The sequence below is a fragment of the Hemitrygon akajei genome, chromosome 3 (assembly GCF_048418815.1).
Source record: "Hemitrygon akajei chromosome 3, sHemAka1.3, whole genome shotgun sequence".
Classification (NCBI taxonomy): domain Eukaryota; kingdom Metazoa; phylum Chordata; class Chondrichthyes; order Myliobatiformes; family Dasyatidae; genus Hemitrygon; species Hemitrygon akajei.
The window spans coordinates 161,761,269-161,779,574 of record NC_133126.1 but is presented as its reverse complement, the minus strand read 5'-3'; the positions used below and the strand labels follow the sequence as shown (position 1 = coordinate 161,779,574).

At 36.4% G+C, this 18,306-nt stretch overlaps 1 protein-coding gene across 3 annotated transcripts in view; it reads left to right on the top strand.

Annotated features, from left to right (window-relative positions):
* LOC140725567 (arf-GAP with coiled-coil, ANK repeat and PH domain-containing protein 2-like) overlaps positions 1 to 18,306 on the top strand; it is a 128,932-nt gene that overhangs the window by 87,972 nt on the left and 22,654 nt on the right. For 2 of the 3 annotated variants that reach the window (XM_073041184.1, XM_073041182.1), the window contains exons 10-20: positions 797 to 909; positions 5,720 to 5,740; positions 7,386 to 7,437; positions 7,812 to 7,912; positions 10,553 to 10,664; positions 11,470 to 11,678; positions 12,753 to 12,822; positions 13,247 to 13,341; positions 13,951 to 14,135; positions 16,671 to 16,763; positions 17,265 to 17,473. In XM_073041184.1, coding sequence (XP_072897285.1) covers positions 797 to 909; positions 5,720 to 5,740; positions 7,386 to 7,437; positions 7,812 to 7,912; positions 10,553 to 10,664; positions 11,470 to 11,678; positions 12,753 to 12,822; positions 13,247 to 13,341; positions 13,951 to 14,135; positions 16,671 to 16,763; positions 17,265 to 17,473 — 1,260 coding nt within the window. The remainder of the gene's footprint in view (positions 1 to 796; positions 910 to 5,719; positions 5,741 to 7,385; positions 7,438 to 7,811; positions 7,913 to 10,552; positions 10,665 to 11,469; positions 11,679 to 12,752; positions 12,823 to 13,246; positions 13,342 to 13,950; positions 14,136 to 16,670; positions 16,764 to 17,264; positions 17,474 to 18,306) is intronic. The other variant, XM_073041183.1, reaches the window with a different exon arrangement.

Below are 18,306 nucleotides of genomic sequence, written 5' to 3'. Positions count from 1 at the left end.
CTCTTGCAACTTAAAAAAAATCACTTGTGTTGTCATATTTACAATTCTGATGATCTTGAACATGAAATGTTAACTTTGTTTTTCTTTCTGCAGATGTTACTTAACCTTCTGGGTATTTTAGATTTCTTAAAGTTATTTTTAAAATTTAACACATCCTTTTGTTCTGCTTGTTATTTCTTAGTTTACCATCCATTGCTCCAGTTGCAATCAGTTTGACTATAATGGAGTGGCAGCGTAGATGTGTGATGTAATATGGTATAGGCTAAAAATATGGTTGCAATTAGGGGATTGTTAATTTTAGTTGTTCATTGAGGAAAAAGTCTGGATAGGAAATTTATTAAAAGGTGTGAGGATGACTAAATGAAATATTCATGAGAATAGATGACAAAACATACAAAGATGAATCTGAAAAAGTGCAATGGTTGAACATGTTGATAAGCAATTATGGTTTAATTGAAGAGCCTGATATGTCAGATTGAAAGCAACATTTTTTTAAGTATAACTAAACAAGGAAAGTATCTGACATGCTGGCATTGCTCTTTTATTTTACAGAAAAAGAACTGTGGTTATAATTAAGCCAGTACTGCTACTAATTCCTTCAGTTTAGGAACTTGTAAAGGCAAAATCTGTGCAGCAGAGATGATCGTTTTTACCAGTGTTTCACTATGTCCATATGCTGTGTACATATGCATGTTCATAAGATGTCCATGATATAATATTACTTTCTTTTTCTTTCTTTGTTTCTGTCTTGCCTATAAAGTAATTGTTGTTTTTGTACTTTGTTAACATCAAATAGGATTTCTCCAGCGATGATCCCAAGATTGAATTTAATGCTGATGCTGCCAATGGCATTGTCATGGAAGGATACCTATACAAACGAGCCAGTAATGCCTTCAAAACATGGAACAGGTAAGAATATACCTGGTTCTGGAGTTAAGTGCTTCTTAGTTATTAATCACAGCATAGAAAAGAGAATGGACTTACTATAGAATCATTGACACTGGTTACAAGTTTCAGTGATTAGCATTTATCTATTCAATACATTTAGTGATGAGAACATGATGTATTTCAAAATTGTTAACAGATTTGTTCATCTTGTATGAAATGATGAGAATGCCAAAATATTAAGTATCAGACTTTGGCTGTCCAATATGATACTCTAAGTGTCATTAAACATTTCCATTGAAAGTTACATCATGAGGTACAATGTTAATGAGTAAAAAGAACCATTCGTGGTTAATTAAAAGCTATCACTTATGATCAAAGTGGTGTATTCAGATAACGAAAGTAAAACTGCTTATCATATGCCTTGAAAGCAGAGCTTTTTGCATGAAAATACGAGTAACCTCTTGCTGAGCATTCATACTTGCATCTTAGCAAGAGCTTTTGGAGATCTTTTATTGTCAGGCATGCATTTTCGAGGGCTTGCTTGTATTCTCTAACTATTGTTGCCTCTCCTTGGAGAGAGTAACAAAAGTAATACAAGCGCCACATCAAGAGTAGTGGTGCCAAATTGCTTGCTAATAATTTATTACCCTTGCTTGAATGCAATATTCAGTTTCATTAAAAAAAACAAACCAAGATGCTTATTTGTAAACTGAGTATCTGTTTCCCAGCTACTCCCAGATAATGTTTAGATTAAATCTAGCCCGAGTCCATGTCTTGTCATTGGTTTTCATAATATATCTTGAATATAATCCAAAACTGCTCCAGTTTGGGAAAGCATTGTGCTGCGGTGCAGAAATACAGAGTTTCTGAAGATTTGCATGAACTCTCAACTTCTGCAATGGTCTTTATCATGCTTGAATGCTTATTATATGTTCAAATTTCCTAGTTGGCTTGTTAGCATTGATATAAATAATCAAAAGTGATGGTATAACCTCATGGGAACCAGATGCTTGGTTGTTGAGGACTGCTAATTGTTAGATATTTGATGAGGTTGTAATTGATGGAACATGATTTCTGTTAGGCCTTGTATGAAATGTTGTCTTGAAACTATTGTCACCAGTAGCACCAAATTGCTACTTATGCTGTGGACAAGTTTATAAAATCTGATGGTCTTTGCTGTGTTGTGTCCAAGTTCATAAATGGACTATTTAATAATCTGGACAAGTCAGAGCCCACATTCCTCATGGTCATTTTAAACTTGTTAAATAATAGAAATCTGAGGTGACATCATTGGGAGTTCTAATGGTCAATAATTTTTCTGGCCAGATGATTTCTCTTGCATCTGTTGATTTTCCTTGTTTGCTATTACTGTCCTGAAAGGATTATTAGAAATATGACAATCAAATGAATATTGTGAAAATATTTCACAAACGTAATTGTTATCATGTTTGAATGTGCTCCCTAAGTCTGGCATGAATAAGGGTAAATTGAAGGTTAAGGGAATACGAAAGTGATAATTCTGCTATTTATTCTGTTATATAAAGTGATGTTTTGTGTCCAAGAAACACCATGAAGGACTTTTGGTCATTTTTAAGTTTGGTAATTCATGTTACTGGAGATTTTGTGGCAGGTTTTTCCATGCCTCATTAAAGATAAATAAATTACTTGCCATTGTCGAAACTCATAAGCTTCATTTAATCCACCATCCACATGATGCTGGAAACTTACGAATAGTGAGGTTGTTTCCAGATCATTTTAGATGCGAGTCAGTTGAGTGATTATTTGGGAAAGGTCACCAGGATTCAGCCATGTGATTTCCTGGTTACTAGATTTGATAGGAATAATTTTGTTCTAAGGGGGGAAAATGAGTAACATTTGCTTACACTCTTCATTTAGTTGTGAAAGATAATTAAATCTTTCAAATATCTTTTCCTTCCTTCTGTCCCTGAAGATGTTGGATACATTCACGACTGTGTTATGTAGAATATACTGAATTTGCCCCTGAATTACCGACTCAACTGCATATCTTTGTGAATAAGTTATTTAATGCATTTATTAAAGTTTAGAGTAGTAATTGATATCAAGTGAATAGTTGCCATGGCACCAACAAATCATCCAAAATCTAAAACAATGAAGCTGCAGGTAACATGAATCATTTCTGCTTTGTCAGCACTACTCTTCCCAGAAAGACAGCTTGCACCATGCTGAATTAGGCCAATTGGTAGAGCTGGATTAGAGGGGCCTTCTAACATGATCGTGGCTGATCTGACTTTTAACTTCAACTCTGCATTTCATTCTACCTTTTGTAACCTTTCACACCTATCCACACCAACTTATTTATCAAGCATCTATCAATCTCTACTTTAAAAATATTTGAAGGCTCTGCTTACATTACTTTTAGAGAAAGATTCTGAACACTTAATTGGCTGAAAGAAGACAAAAATTTGCCCATCTCTCTTAAATGTGTGATCACTTATTTTTAAGTAGTGAACCCCTTGTTCTAGATTCTCCGACTAGAGGGAACCTCCTCTCCCATCCACCCTATTAAGACCCCTCAGAATCATATTTGTAATCAAGTCTCTCTGACGTGTCTGATTTCAGTGGACGCCTTTGTTGAACGAACAACCCATTCCATTTATTGGTCCTGTAAATGTTTTCTAGACTTCTTCAAAACAACTAACTTACTCAAATAGGGAGACCTGTGCTGTTTATGGTAATCCAGGTATGGTGTTACCAGTGCCCCATGTGTGCATCATAACCTTCCTACTTTTATATTCATTTTTGACAATGATAAATGATAACATTCTTTTAGCCTTTCTAATTACTTTGTCTATGCACTGGACATTTACAAATAATGCACAAAGACTGCCAGATCCCTCAGTTTACTAAATCTCTGCATTCCCTCACCACTTTCATAATATACATTTTCAATATTCCTGGAAAAGTGAGCAATTTGATCTTTTCCCCGGATTGTTTTGCTTGATCATTTCCCTTTCAATAAGCAATTTCTATTCCTTTGAAGTAACAAACAACCTGCTGGAAGATTTCAGTCAGTTGAGCAAATTTGTGGTTTGATAGGGGTGTTATGGGCAGGATGGTGCAGGAATTGATGTTTTGGGTTGAAACCCAGCATCAAGTTCCATGTTGGCTTTTGACCCAAAGCATTGAGAGATCCTTCGTGCCCTGCCCAAAGATGCTGTTTGACTCACAGAATTCCTCCAGCACACTTTGATTCTCCAGATTCCAGCATCTGCAATCTCGTGTCTTCTCTTCACAACTGGATTTTGCACTGGATGTTAGTCATCAGTGAATATAGCAAATAGTTCTTTGGTAGCTGACTGACTTCTGTTTGTCGTCCTTTTTTTGTAAGTGAGTTCCATTTACTTTTTTCTAGTCCCAAATCTATGGAATTTTGGAAAACTAAAGATAGCACATCAACTATTCACTTTTTAAAATCCTAGGATGAAGCCACACTGATGTGGAGACATGTTACTTGATTCGCAAATCAACAAAGCCTGTTTCCTTTGATCAACTTAACCTTCCATCTGGATAAACAGACTGCTAATAATAAATACAAAATTCAGTCTACTGGATTTATATTCTACATTGCCACCTCTATGGGTGGGAAACCTGGGTCATAGATTACCAGCTGGAGTGGAATTGGACAATTTCCACTGTTAAAACTTTGTGTGAGCAGCCAACTAGCAATGAGATTCTTGAGAGGCCTATAATCTGTACAGACTGTGCTGGTGCTTGTAAACTTCACTGATTGGCACATTTGGAGGAAATGCTTCAATAACTCTAAAACAACACCTGAAATAAGAATGCAAGCCCTTTCCAGGAATTCAGCTTTCTTGATGAGAGCTGGGCAAATGGCCACAGCTACTCAGACTGGAAAAGTTGATTCAAAACTACAGTGGTCACTGCGAGGAACTCAAGCTGAATCCAGCATATAAGCCAGAAGTTGTGTAAGTTTCAACTTCTGTATGGCAAATAACTGTTGTGCATTGGTTTAGTACATTGAGCTCTTTCACATGACTGTTGCATAACAACTTTATTATATATTCTCTTCTCTGTCATGATATTGGAAATAGATTTATCATTGGGCAGGAGATACAGAAACCTGAACCCCACACCACCAGCTCTAGAAAAGCTACTTCCCTTCTACCATTTGATTCTTGAACCAATCCTCCTTCCCCTTTCTGAGGTCAACAATCAGCTCTTAGACTTGCGGATTTTTTGCCCAGAAGAGACAATAAGGGGAATTGAGGATTATGGAGTTCAAATGGCAAAAAACACTTTCTCATTAGGTACCAAATCTTACATGAACTGATTATTGGTTTGAATTTCTTGATTTCTGCTTTTACAAATACCAACATCATTGAAGCATTTTAAGGAAAATTTATTTGGTCCAGATTTTCCATAGGCAGTAATGTGATTGATCTACTTAGGCCTTGCAGAGGGAAAATATTTGTTCTGGAAATGAAATAATTTTGTTTTGTTATGTACTTTTTTCAGTGGTGGTTTTCTATCTCTTGCAATATATATATTTTTCCCACCAGCAATTAATGATTAGTGTTTAAACCTGAAGCCAAATGCTTATTTCTGTAATTTTGCAGCAACATTTTTTAAATGGAGTGTTAAATAGTAATTGAGTACTTTTCTGTTTCGTTTGGGCTTTGTGCAAAATGCTGTACTAGCTTATACTGCTTTACCTTTAGTATGCATTTAATCATCCTGTGTTTTTAGATCACAGTATTTCATTTTACTATTTCATTTTTTTCTGTTTTCTTTCTATGTCTTGATCCCACCCCATTTTGTCACGTGACAGGAAAAAGACCCCCCACATCAGGTACCAACCTGTCAGCTGGACATCTTATCTGCTCCCCAATCCTGTCTCTGAATATTAGCTCTCACCTGTCTACAAGTGTCCAAAGAACTTCGGGTAAACCTGGTTTAATCCATGGCTTATAAACTGGTCACTTTGCTGTCCTTTTTACAGCATGGACACAGTGTTAGCTGCAAACCAGAGGCAGTATTCTTTGCTTGTTTTGCTTTCATAATATTAACAAAACTAACCTTCCTTTTAACTAACCTGCTGCACTTCAAATTATGTGTGGTAAATCAACTTTAATACTAAAGAAAATGTTTAAGTTTAAATTCCATGTGTCAAAAATTTGTTCAACTAATGAGTTTGATTTATTTAGGAAAACAATACTCATATTTGTCATAATTAAGTCCTAAATGTTTTATTGTGAAAACCAAGTATTATTTTCAGATCTATTTTTCAAGTGTAGAACATTGGTGTTTTCTTGAGGGTAAAAAAGAATAGCTGTTTTAAAGTGAAAATGTTTGGCTATAGAGTGAAATTAGGGTTTTTATAGTAACTAACCAATATGTGATGTAGTTAGTTGAGTGGAACCATAAATGAATGCTGTAGTTTAATAGTACAATGAATCCAAAACTTAACTGGAAACCATGTTCTTGTGAGCTTGAAAAATTGTGTGGTCCTACCTGGTCCAGTCCACATTATAATATTAGCAATCCTGTGTCAGGCTGATCCTAGGTAAAAAATGGTTGTGTCTTTCCAGACATCCACAAATCCCTTGATGCAGTAACCATTCCTCTCCACAGTATTGTCATGAATAATACCAAAAGCACATGCAACTGATACGACTAAAACTGATGGTGGTGGGGCTGTGGGTGGAGAGGGATGGGCAGAGATCTAGTTCTGCCATTCATAGGAATAAATGTATGTATCTATGTCAGACATTTGCATTTAATATTGGACTTTTTATTAAGTACAGCGAAAAAGCAGGGGTAAGCAATTAATATAGCATTGTCAGTATTAACCACAATCCCAATATATTTTTTTCAATGAAAATTGACTATATTTAACCAACCAAGGTTGGTCACTGGGGTAAAAGAAAAGTGCAGGACTATTCATTCCTAGAAAGTGTTGAATATTGTCATTGATCTTTCTGCTAGACTGGAAAATTGTATGTGTTCAAAAAAAATTAGGATAGAGTCTGATAAGGTCAATAAGGGGAGGGGAGAAAGAGGATTTGGGAAGGGATAATACCCGGACAAAAATTACTTTATTTACTGAGATGTTTAAGTAATCCATTTGAAGTTGGCACCACGGACATTTGAGGCATAAGGGGGGGAATTAGTAAAAAAAAAAATCAAATAAATTTTCTGAGCATTGCCAGCAATCTGTAAGCCCACCTGTGGGGGCATGAGCGGAGAAGAAAATCTGTGATGTCCCCTTCTATAGGATAAAATTTGAGCAGCAATACATAGGCTCACACATCACTTGAAAGCTGATAGGGTGAAATCGAGACCTTCAGTAGCACAACCCATAAAAGATAAAGGGAACGGAGCTAAGAAAAGCCATGGAATGCTTGCAAATATGTCAAAAATTTTCAGCTTCTCAGTATAAATTTTGTTTCTACTGATTTCCTTCCTATCAGCAAATTATGTTTGTCTTATTACAGGCGCTGGTTTTCAATTCAAAACAACCAGCTTGTTTACCAAAAGAAGTTTAAGGTAAGCAAAAGTGTATTATTGTGCATTAAGTGTAAATTGGTTTTGGTTACTAGTAAGTCAACTGTTTAATACAAAATCATATACAAATAATACCAATGTTCAGAAGCGTGATGCACTGATAACGTGTCATATACCCACTCAAATATATTGGTAAAGCGAATTCATAAAGACATCTCTGCCAGTATTTGTGATGTCTTGCTATAACATAATTCAATGGATCTAAAAAATTTCTCATGTTACACATTTATTTCAGCATCTGAATACCATATTATATTTAATCTGTAATCACTAGTGGCTCTATATTTAAATAGTCAACAGTTTTAAATTATTGGGTATTTTAGTATATCTAATGTTCTATCATGTGTTCCCCGAAGGATAATCTCACTGTTGTGGTTGACGATTTACGACTTTGTACAGTCAAACCTTGTGAGGATATTGAAAGACGTTTCTGTTTTGAAGTAGTCTCACCTACAAAGTAAGTGCTCAAACTTTTGGCCTTGAAATGAACAATTTCATGCTTCAGAAAATATTTTTGTATAGGTCTTTGCATGCCATACAATTTGCAAGATAAAATTTGTTTTTAATGCCAGCAAAGACTTGTAGGTCCAAGCAAAAGGACTGATAGTGTTTTGGGGCAGTAGGTGGTTTTGCTGCAGTAGGTGGTTTTGCTGCATTGTCATAAGTTTATTGATAGTCATTATACAGATAAACCCTGTGATATCCGTCTGAGGCTGACATCAGAATATCTTCAAGAGGGTGAACCTTTGCAAAGAGTCAGGCCTGATAGTGTACTTGGCTGAGCACCGACAAACTGCGTCAATCATATGGCTGGAGTGTTCAATGATATCTTCAATTTCTCACTGCTGCAGTCAGAGTTTTCCACCTGCTTCAAAAGGGTATCAATCATACTGATGCCCAAGAAGAACAGGGCAAGCTGTCATAATGACTGTTGCCCAGAAGCATTCACATCTACAAAGCTTTGAGAGGTTAGCCATGGCTAGGATTAACTCTCGACTGAGCAAGGACCTTTCCCTGCAGCAATTTGCCTACTGCCACAATGGGTCTCCAGCAGATGCAATCTCACAAGCTCTTCACTCAGCATTGGACCACCTGGACAACAGCAATAGCTACTTCAGGTTGCTGTTTACTGATTACAGTTCAGTGTTCAATACCATAATCATCCCCTAAATACTAATGAGCAAGTTTCATAACCTGGCTTTTGTACCTCGCTCTGGAACTGGGTCCTTGACTTCTTCATCAAGAGACCACAGAAATAATATCTCTTTGCTGACAGGCAATACAGATGCAACTCAAGGATGTGTGTTTAGTCCACTGCTTTACTCTCTCTGCACTCATGACTGTGTAACTAGGCACAGCTGAAATGCCATCAATACATTCACCAATGGCATAGCTGTTGTTGGCAGAATGTCAGATAGCGATGAGGCATACAGGAGTGAGATAGATGAGCTGGTCGAGGGGTGTTGCAACAACAACCTTGCACTCAGTATCAGTAGGATCAAGGAGTTGATTGTAGACTTCAGGAAGGGGAAATTAGGAGAGAACACACAGCGGTTCTTATCGAGGGATCAGTAGTGGAAAAGGTGAGTATCTTCACGTTCATGAGTATCAACATCTCTGAGGAGCTATCTTAGCACCAACGTATTGATGCAATTACAAAGAAAGCATGCCAGCAGCTGTATTTCATTTGGAGATTGAGGCGATTTAGTATGTCACCAAAGATTTTAACAGATTTCTACAGATGTGACGTGAAGAGTATTCTAACTGGTGACATCACCATTTGGTATGGGGGGTGCCAATGCACAGGATCGTAAAAAGCTGCAGAGGGTTGTAAACTCAGCTGGCTCCATCATGGGTGCTAGCCTTCCCCCTATTGAGATATCTTGAAAAGGGTACGCCTCAAGAAGGTGGAATTGATCATGAAGGACCTTCACCATCCAGGACATGCCCTCTTCTCATTATTACAATCAGGGAGGAGGTAAAGTAGCTGAAGATGTTGTTCCTAACATTCAACATATTGGGAACAGCTTCTTCTCCATCGTCATCATATTTTGGAATGGTCCATGAACACTACCTCACTATTTTGGCCATAAGACGTCGGAGCAGAATTGGGCCATTTGGCCTGTTGAGTGTGCTCTGCCATTACATCATGATTGACTTATTATCCCTCTCAAGCCAATTTCCTGCTTTCTTTACATAACCTTTTTAACACCCTGACTAATCAAGAATGTATCAATCTCCATTTTAAATACCCCAATGACTTGGCCTCCACAGCCATCTGTGGCAGTGAATTCCACAGCTTCACTACCCTCTTCTAAATGGACGTCCATCTATTCTGAGGCTGTGTCCTCTGGTCTTAGATTCACTCACAGAATGTTTAGGGAACATACTCTCCACATCCACTCTGTCTAGCCCTTTCAATGAGATCCCAACTCATTCTTCTAAATTCCAGCGAGTACATCAAATGCTCCTCATACTTTAACCATTTCATTCCTGGAATTAATCTCGTTAACTTCCTCTGGGACCCTCTCCAATGCTAGCACATCTTTCCTTAGAAAAGGGGCCGAAGCTGCCATCAATACTGTTGCTCTCTTTTTGTACTACAATTGTTTAATATACTCGTGACTGTAATTTATAGTCACTTTTATGTATTGTGCTACAACTGTTGCTTTAAAACAATGCATTTCATTTCATATATCAGTAATAATTGACCTGATTCTAATTTAGTATTAATTTTCTGTTAATACTGAATTCATTTTTAATTTTGTCACCTGTTTGACATTTATGATGTCAATACTTTTCAAAGATGCAGACTGTGTTGACTTGGCAGAATGGTACATAAAGCAGTTGATATATTTATGTACGTATTTAGAATGTTTGACCTCAATCTGATTAATCATTCATTTTAATGATTCATAAAGCCACCAGTTGCTTCTAAATTCAGTATAAGTCATGTTGAGATTATTTTGAGTGTGTATGTTTTCCATTATGAGAGCACTTGGACTGTGTTTTCAATCTTGTTGGTCCATGTTTAATAGCTAAATCTTCTTTCCAGTGGCTTCATTGATGTTAAGTCTGTGAGTGCTTACATTTGTAGGAGCTGTATGCTGCAAGCAGATTCTGAAAAAATCCGACAAGTCTGGATCAAAGCTGTTCAAACAAGTATAGCTTCAGCGTACAAAGAAAAAGGAGAAGAAGGCTATGCAGATGTATGTTTGCAATGTATTTTAATTATTTAAATTTTGTAGACTACAAAAATTAATGTTCACATCTTCTATTAATCTTCTACAAATTAAAACAACCTCCCAGTAATGTTCATACCTTGAGGTCAATTAAAGAAGAATTATTGTAAATTTATTAGTACTTTTACCTGATGAGAGTTTTATTTGAAATGAACCAAATAATTATATAGCTAATAATATAATCTCAATGTAGTCAGAAGAGTTAGTTCTGGTAGGGCATCAGTTTTATCTATTATAATTTTAAACTGTTTGAGTAATCAGTAAGCCTGTCAGTTTCAAAGGAAATACTTTTGCTATCTTCCTGATCTTGTACTTTATTCCTTTTCAAATACATTAAATCCCCTCTCATCATGCTATATATTTTGAATGAAAAGATATTAAATCCCATATTAACCTGTGTTGCAAAGCAATTAAATGAATGTCTTCCTCCATTTTTCATGCAGCAAAATTACATTTAATATCAATGTACCAAATATAAAGAACTGGAATAGCAGCAAATGAAGGTACAATTGCCATTTGTGCAACTCCCTTCTTTTGGGCAACATCATAGTTCAGTGATGCTGAACAAGTGCTGTGCAACAGCAAGGCAGATATTCTGGGAAAGAGGCTGAGAAATTTGTGTGGCTGAAGTATAAATATTTCCGTGGATAAGGAAATATCCACCTTATTCACCTTGAATAAGGAACAGTTTGTAATTTAAGGCCTTAAATGAGATTATGTGGATTTTATTTTAAACAAAAAAGAAAAGCAGTAAACCTATTTGTTTCTTCAGAAATTAGATAGAAAATCCTCCCCCTCTACCAGCAGTCTGGACTCTGGAAGTGAATTGAAAGAGCGGCCCGTGAAAGGAGAGAGTGCACTCCAGCGTGTGGAGTGCATTGCTGGCAACACCAATTGCTGTGACTGTGGCCAGGCAGACCCACGTTGGGCAAGCATTAATCTAGGAATCACACTCTGCATTGAATGTTCAGGAATTCACAGGTACTTTCATGATGGGGATATAAAGTGATGTTAGATTTAAAAAAAAAGATCTGTACGTGTTTACCTATCTGATAACTCGGTTTATTGTTCCATATTGTTGCTGCTTTTACACAAATGTATTAGTAGCTCATAGACATTGATTTATAGAGGAGGAGTTTGGGTTCATTCAATTATCATTGAATGCTTCAATACAATCACTTTGTGGTGAATTTATGGAATTCATTGCCACAGAAGACTGAAAGCTAAGTCATTGAGTATATTTAAAGCAGAAGCTGATTGTTTCTTGATTAGTCAAGCCATCTGTGGAGAAGGCAGAAGAATGGGGTGGAGAGGGATAATAAATCAGCCATGATGGAATAGAGGAGCAGACTTGATGGACCAAGTAGCCTAATTCTGCCCCTATGTCTTACGGTCTTATAAAGCGTCAATTTTAGATTCCTTTACATGTCACATGATTAATTTTAGCAACATATCAGTATTAAAGATATATTGTTTTTTTTTTTGCCACTTACCCTAGGAGGCGAGCCCTGGGGACTCTCGCTTCTGGTCAGAGGCAGCAGGGCATGATTCATTCTGGGGACAGTGGTAGCTTGACTGGGGCACTACACCTGTCACACTATAATGCAGGTATCATAAGGCGAGTTCAGGGAAGGGCGTAAACCTCCCGCAGAGCAAAAGGGCAAGAACTCACTAGATCTTAACTTGTATTATGTATACTAATCACAAAAGTAAGGCCTCCATGATCTTTCTGACCTTTTGGGTTTTCATCAGGTGGTGTCAGTAAAGTTGGCACAGGGATAACTGGCTTGTAGCGACAAAGCATTCATAGTGACACCACCTTTTTGACATTGACTCTTACCATTCTGACTCTAAATTTGAAGCCTGAGACATGATTCTGCTCTTCTGAGGAGATATACAAGAATAAATCTATTACATTGAAAAATATCCACAAGAAAAGTCATCTTGATGATGAGTATAATGTGTGGTTTAAGTTTTAGCATTCACAACAGTCTGCCTAGTATGAAAGTTTGCATTATTTTTTATGGTCTAAGTTTATTCTCTCTGTGTATTTAGAAGTCTGGGAGTCCACTTTTCTAAAGTACGTTCCCTTACTCTGGATTCGTGGGAACCTGAGCTCTTAAAAGTGAGTAGTTTGCTTTTTGATAAAAGGAGGGAATACTTCTATTACAACTTAAATATATACAGGTGTATTATGAAACTGATTAAAATATATTTGCTGGAATTCATAAAAATCTTGGAGTACACCCAAAAGAATCTCTTGGTTAGATTTTCTGCCTATTCCCCGACTCCTGAACCATGCCAGGTGTTTAATTTTGAACCTCAACTTTAAGACAGCTGACGTTAAAGTGATGAAATCAGATGGTAACTGTTTAGTGATAGTTTTAATTGTGGATGTTGCAGTATAGAAATGTCTTTTTAGAATCCTTGGTATGTTGGAAGATTTGAGCCAGCATATTTTCAATTCAACAATTTTACTTTGTCACCAATATTTTGTGTATTCTCTGAGAGTGAAGCTTCAGTTGAAATATTCTAACTGTGCTTGCCAGCTTATGTGTGCATTAGGAAATGATGTTATAAATGGAATATATGAGGCACAAGTGGATGGAACACACTTTAAGAAACCAAACCCAGGAGACCCAAGGTAATTAAAACATTTGAAAATTGGTTCTTTTTAGAGTATACTGTTTGGAAGCATTCAATAATCACTTTGGCTCAGCAGGTTTTGAACCTGCCTGCTCTGATGGATGCTAAAGATCTGATGATACTGTGCAAAAATTAACACATTGTCCCAGTAATTCCTCATTTTAATTCCTCAGATATTACACTCTAAATAAGTTTAACTGGTCAAACATTTTATTTCAAGGAGATTTAAGTTTTGTTTATTGTACAAAGTGAATTTCTTCAAAAGCAAAGTATGTGAAATCTTGAGGGTGTGATTAAATGTTATAAATAAATGCATGATTTCCAACAGTTATATGAATTGTTAAAAGAATTAATTTTACCTGATGCTGGTTAAGAATTATTTGATGGATTGCAGGAAGATTTAAGAGTAGAATAAATTGTATGATTTTTGTAATGTAAAATGCATGCTAATTCTCAGATGAAAAATGTCAGATATCAAATAGAAGTATGTAAATTAGCAACAAATGACAGTTGTGTGCAATGTTTTTCACCAGGCACATAACCTTGAGTTTCTTTTAAAATGAGAGAATACTTGCACATTGTAACTTACATGCATAACTATTACCAGGCTTGAGAAGGAAAATTGGATCAAAGCAAAGTATGTTGAAAAGAGGTTTATACAGAAAGCTCATGGCTTTTCTTCATTAAAACTTCATCAAAAGAATGTGTTACAACCGACTAGTCAACTTGAGGACATACTTGAAAAGTCATCCAAACTTCTTTCTGTACCAGGGACCTCTTCCAAAACTTCAGGTATCTTACCTGTGACATAATATGTGGAAATGTATAGTAAGAATTATTAATGACTCATTGGGGTGGGGGGGGAGTTGCAATACATTGGTCTGGATTTTGTGGTCAGTGGCAAAATCTTAAAGCAAATCTCTCCAAGTCCAGTGATGAGTGCATCATGATTTCCCTTTTTTTCTGACCTTGATTGCTCTCAGGAGGATCCCTGATGTGCAGCAAAATGAAGTCATCAAGCTCATGGATACCGACACAATTGGTGAAATTGACATATAGCCAAGCAGGGTGTGAAAAGAACAATTTTAAACAGATTAAGAATAGGTTAAAGAAAAGGTGAAATTAAAAAATATATAATTTCTTAAATAAATTAACATTTCATTATATTAAATATTGAAGGAATTTGAATTAATATTTCTTGAGCCAAGGCTTGATTTGAGTTGGTTAAGCAGTAATACTGGCTTAGTACATTGTTTAAAAAACAATTGTTTTTAATGCTATCAAGTGTAACTTTTTCTCTACATTCTCTCATAAAAAGAGTTTGTAGGTGGCTGGAAGTTTAGCCATTTCACTGATTCTTGGAGATGTTTGAGAAGTCTTGGTAATAAACCAGACTAGCAGGGAATCACAGAGAGGATCTTTTGAATTTATTCAAGTAACCTGAACTTGATGTCAAGCTCATGGTATAATCATCCAAATGGTTATCTGCTCGTGACTTCTCAGTAATTTGCTTGCAATCCAAAGATGAGAGTGCCGAACTCCTAGGTTTGAAAGGATGATTTTGTAGCACTCCCTGCAGTACTTAGGTTCACAGAGATAGGGTTAGGACTGCATTCCTCAAACCCTTCCCACAACTCTTCCCCCTCCCCCACCCCATGCCAGTAATGTAATTTCCTTTGTTTCATGGGTGATTGGTGTAGAAACATTTGGTAATGTTTCTCAGCTGTGTCCATTTTTGGAATTGGTTGCAAATATGTTTACCCACTCCAGCATGGGCACAGTTGAGAATCATCTGGAGAGAGTTTGAGGAAAATTTGGAAGAAAAACATTTATCCAGAAGTTTTAATTAATACAGGAAATGAGGCTAGTTTCTCTCTTCATTTAATGGTGTCCCCGAGTTGCCACAGCTTGTTGGCTAGTATTTTGGACAAATATGAGCAGCGTCCTACCCTTTCCCCAAAGTAGAGGAATCCTGAAATAAAGGTTCTGAGGTAAATCGGGGTCTTGCTCATCGATAGGTCAATCACTTCCATTCTGGATCTGCCTGCTGGTAAAATAGGCAGGTGATTCCATCTTTCTGCAGCTGTTTCAGAGACTGGTGTCATCAATGATAAGGCAGCTAGAAGGTGGCTTGGTAATCAACAGTATGCCAGACTGGTTGTCTTCCAACTCGAAACATTAGGCATGTTTCAGCAGCAACACACAAAATGCTGCAACTTTGAATCATCTATGAAGGGAGGTGCTGGTCCACCGACACAATAACCTAGACCGAGGACATAAGACTGAAGATTTTACTGCCATTAAAAACACAACATCCAGCCCATTGTTCTGTTGTCTGTTAATTATTTTATACCAGTGGAATCTTTTCAACTACAGATTGCATAAATATATTAAGTCTACCAAACTCAGTAATTCACTTCAAACTATTACTAACTAACAATCTCTTTCAATGTTCTTGTATTTTTCTTTGAATTTCTCAAAAGCAATTTCCTCTGTTTTCCTCTGTTTCAATGGCTGCTTTGCTTTGCTAACATGCATGTAACCAGCTGCTGTTAGTAACACTGAGCCACGTCGGGAGTCTCTCTTCTGTCCAGATGAGCTAGACTCGCTATTCTCCTACTTTGACACCACTTCAAAATCTAATAGTAGTAAGTACTGCACATGTGTAGCTTTGTGGTGCCCCATGCTGCAACGTTACTCCACTGCTTATTTCCACTTTATCATTGCTTGATTTCTTTTGTGTGTTTTTTTCCGCTTCCCAAAGCATTTTAAAACATGGTTCATTCAAATAACATTTTCCATTACTTTTTCTTTAACTCTTGCATTATTTGGATATTGCAGAATTAATTGCAGTGTGAATTGATTTATTTAGTTGCAATCGTGAAGTATTATAATATTTGGTTTATTTGGATGGCGCTATTTATGTGTGTATATTTTACTGTATTCTGGCAACAAGAAAATAAAATCATAGATTCCTATGGTACATTTGCATAATAAATCAGATTTTTATATTCATTTTATTTATTTTGAAACATTCAGAATGCAGCTTTGCCTCAGTCTTTTCTGATCAATAATTTTGTTAAATTTTGACCTTTAGGCAAATGAGTCACAATTTGAGCTGAACATGGTTTAAATGCATTTTTGTGTGCTTGATATATACATGTAATAACAAATGCGTTATTAGCGTAAATATGACTTGCTGACAGGCAAAATATTTCAATGTCATTGTGCTCAGTTTAATTATTTAATTTTGTTTACAGAAGCTTTGATATGGCAGTTAGAATTTGACAAATTATCTATCATGCCTAACTTTTCCATTTCTTTAAGGGGTAAAAAGTTCAGACAGTGGTGTGCCAAATAGCTCAGATGAGAACAAAGATGATGTAATGTCTTTGACTTCCAATAACAACTTATCTGACAGTAAGTATGTTAGTAAGACAGGTCAAATGTAAAAAGCTGCACATGTTTAATAACTTCAGTTATGGATGCAGATCTATCCTGTTTTCTCTTTTTTCCTGCATGTTGTACATTTAATGTGGCTTGAACTCATCAATCTAACTTGAGCTTTGATCATCAATAAACAATCCTTATTATTATCATCAAATGTAATTGTATGAAGACACAAGACAGCAGATGCTGGAATCTGGAACAACAAACAATCTGCTGGAGGAACACAGTAGGTTGAGCAGCATCTGTGGAGGGAAATGGACAGATTGACTGAAACATCAACTATTCATATCCCTTAACAAGTGCTGCTTGACCCACAGCGTTGCTCCAGGATCCAACATCTGCATTTTCTTGTATTTCCCTATGCAAATATATATTTATTATGAAATTACTGGTGTCAAGATTTGAGTTTTTAATTGTATAACTGTGAATATAACCGGCAGTGGAAAGTATATTATGTTTTTGTTTCTTTAGAAGTTTTGGAACCATCTACATTAGAAGAATATAGGAATTTGTCTGGCTTGCAGGAAGTAAAGATGATTCCTCCAGGATTACAGTTGTACAATGCTGCTCATGTTCGAAGTCTTCCTGATATGGCAGAAGCATTAGCTTGTGGCGCTGATGTGAACTGGGTTAATCCTGAAGATAATGAGGCTACTCCTCTTATTCAGGCTGTGCTGGGGGTAAGTTTGCTGCCAACTAATCTGCCTCTATTATGGAAATAGACAATAATATGGTTTGGTTGAAATCTAATAAGAAAATCAAAGTGCAAAAGATAAATGAATTAGTTCAGCTTGTGGATGGCAGGTTAAGCACAAGTATCCACCCAGATTGGTCTTATTTTTAACTTAGCATTTAATTTCTAAATTTTCACGTCAGGAAGGTTATTGTCAACATTTGTTTTATTTTCCTATATGATGGTAAATTGGTATGAGCAAGAACAGTAGGGAGAATAATTTAAAAACAAGTACCTAGAATTGTTACATGGTATTTATGTACTTGTACCTTTATACAGCATAAAAACAGTGTGCTGAACTTAACCAAGTGTCTGTCAGCCTACTCTGATTCCTGAATGCAAATGTCTGGACTGAAATTTAATTTAAGATAATGGGGTATATGCATGATAATGTTGCATAATTCATGGTGATTGATCTACAAGTTTATTGTCATCCAACTGTACACACGTCTTACTGTGGCTTACAATAAACTTGGCTCATAAGCTAACAGCCATGTGACTCAGCATTGCCTGGGTAACAGTGAGAAGGCCATATTCACTAAGCAACCCACATGTAGGGGTTGGTATGATTGTGGCTCAACCAAACAGAAAAGTTAGAACATTCTGTTGAGGGAACAAAAATTATGGTGAATTCTGTATAAATACTGCTCCATGCAAAGTTATTAGGTATTTGCCAGGAAATAACAGATCTTACACCTGCAGAAGCTTAAAGCAGAAGTATATTTACAGATACTTCAATTTTAACAAACAGTTGATAGCAAAGAAGAAGGCCCATTACAG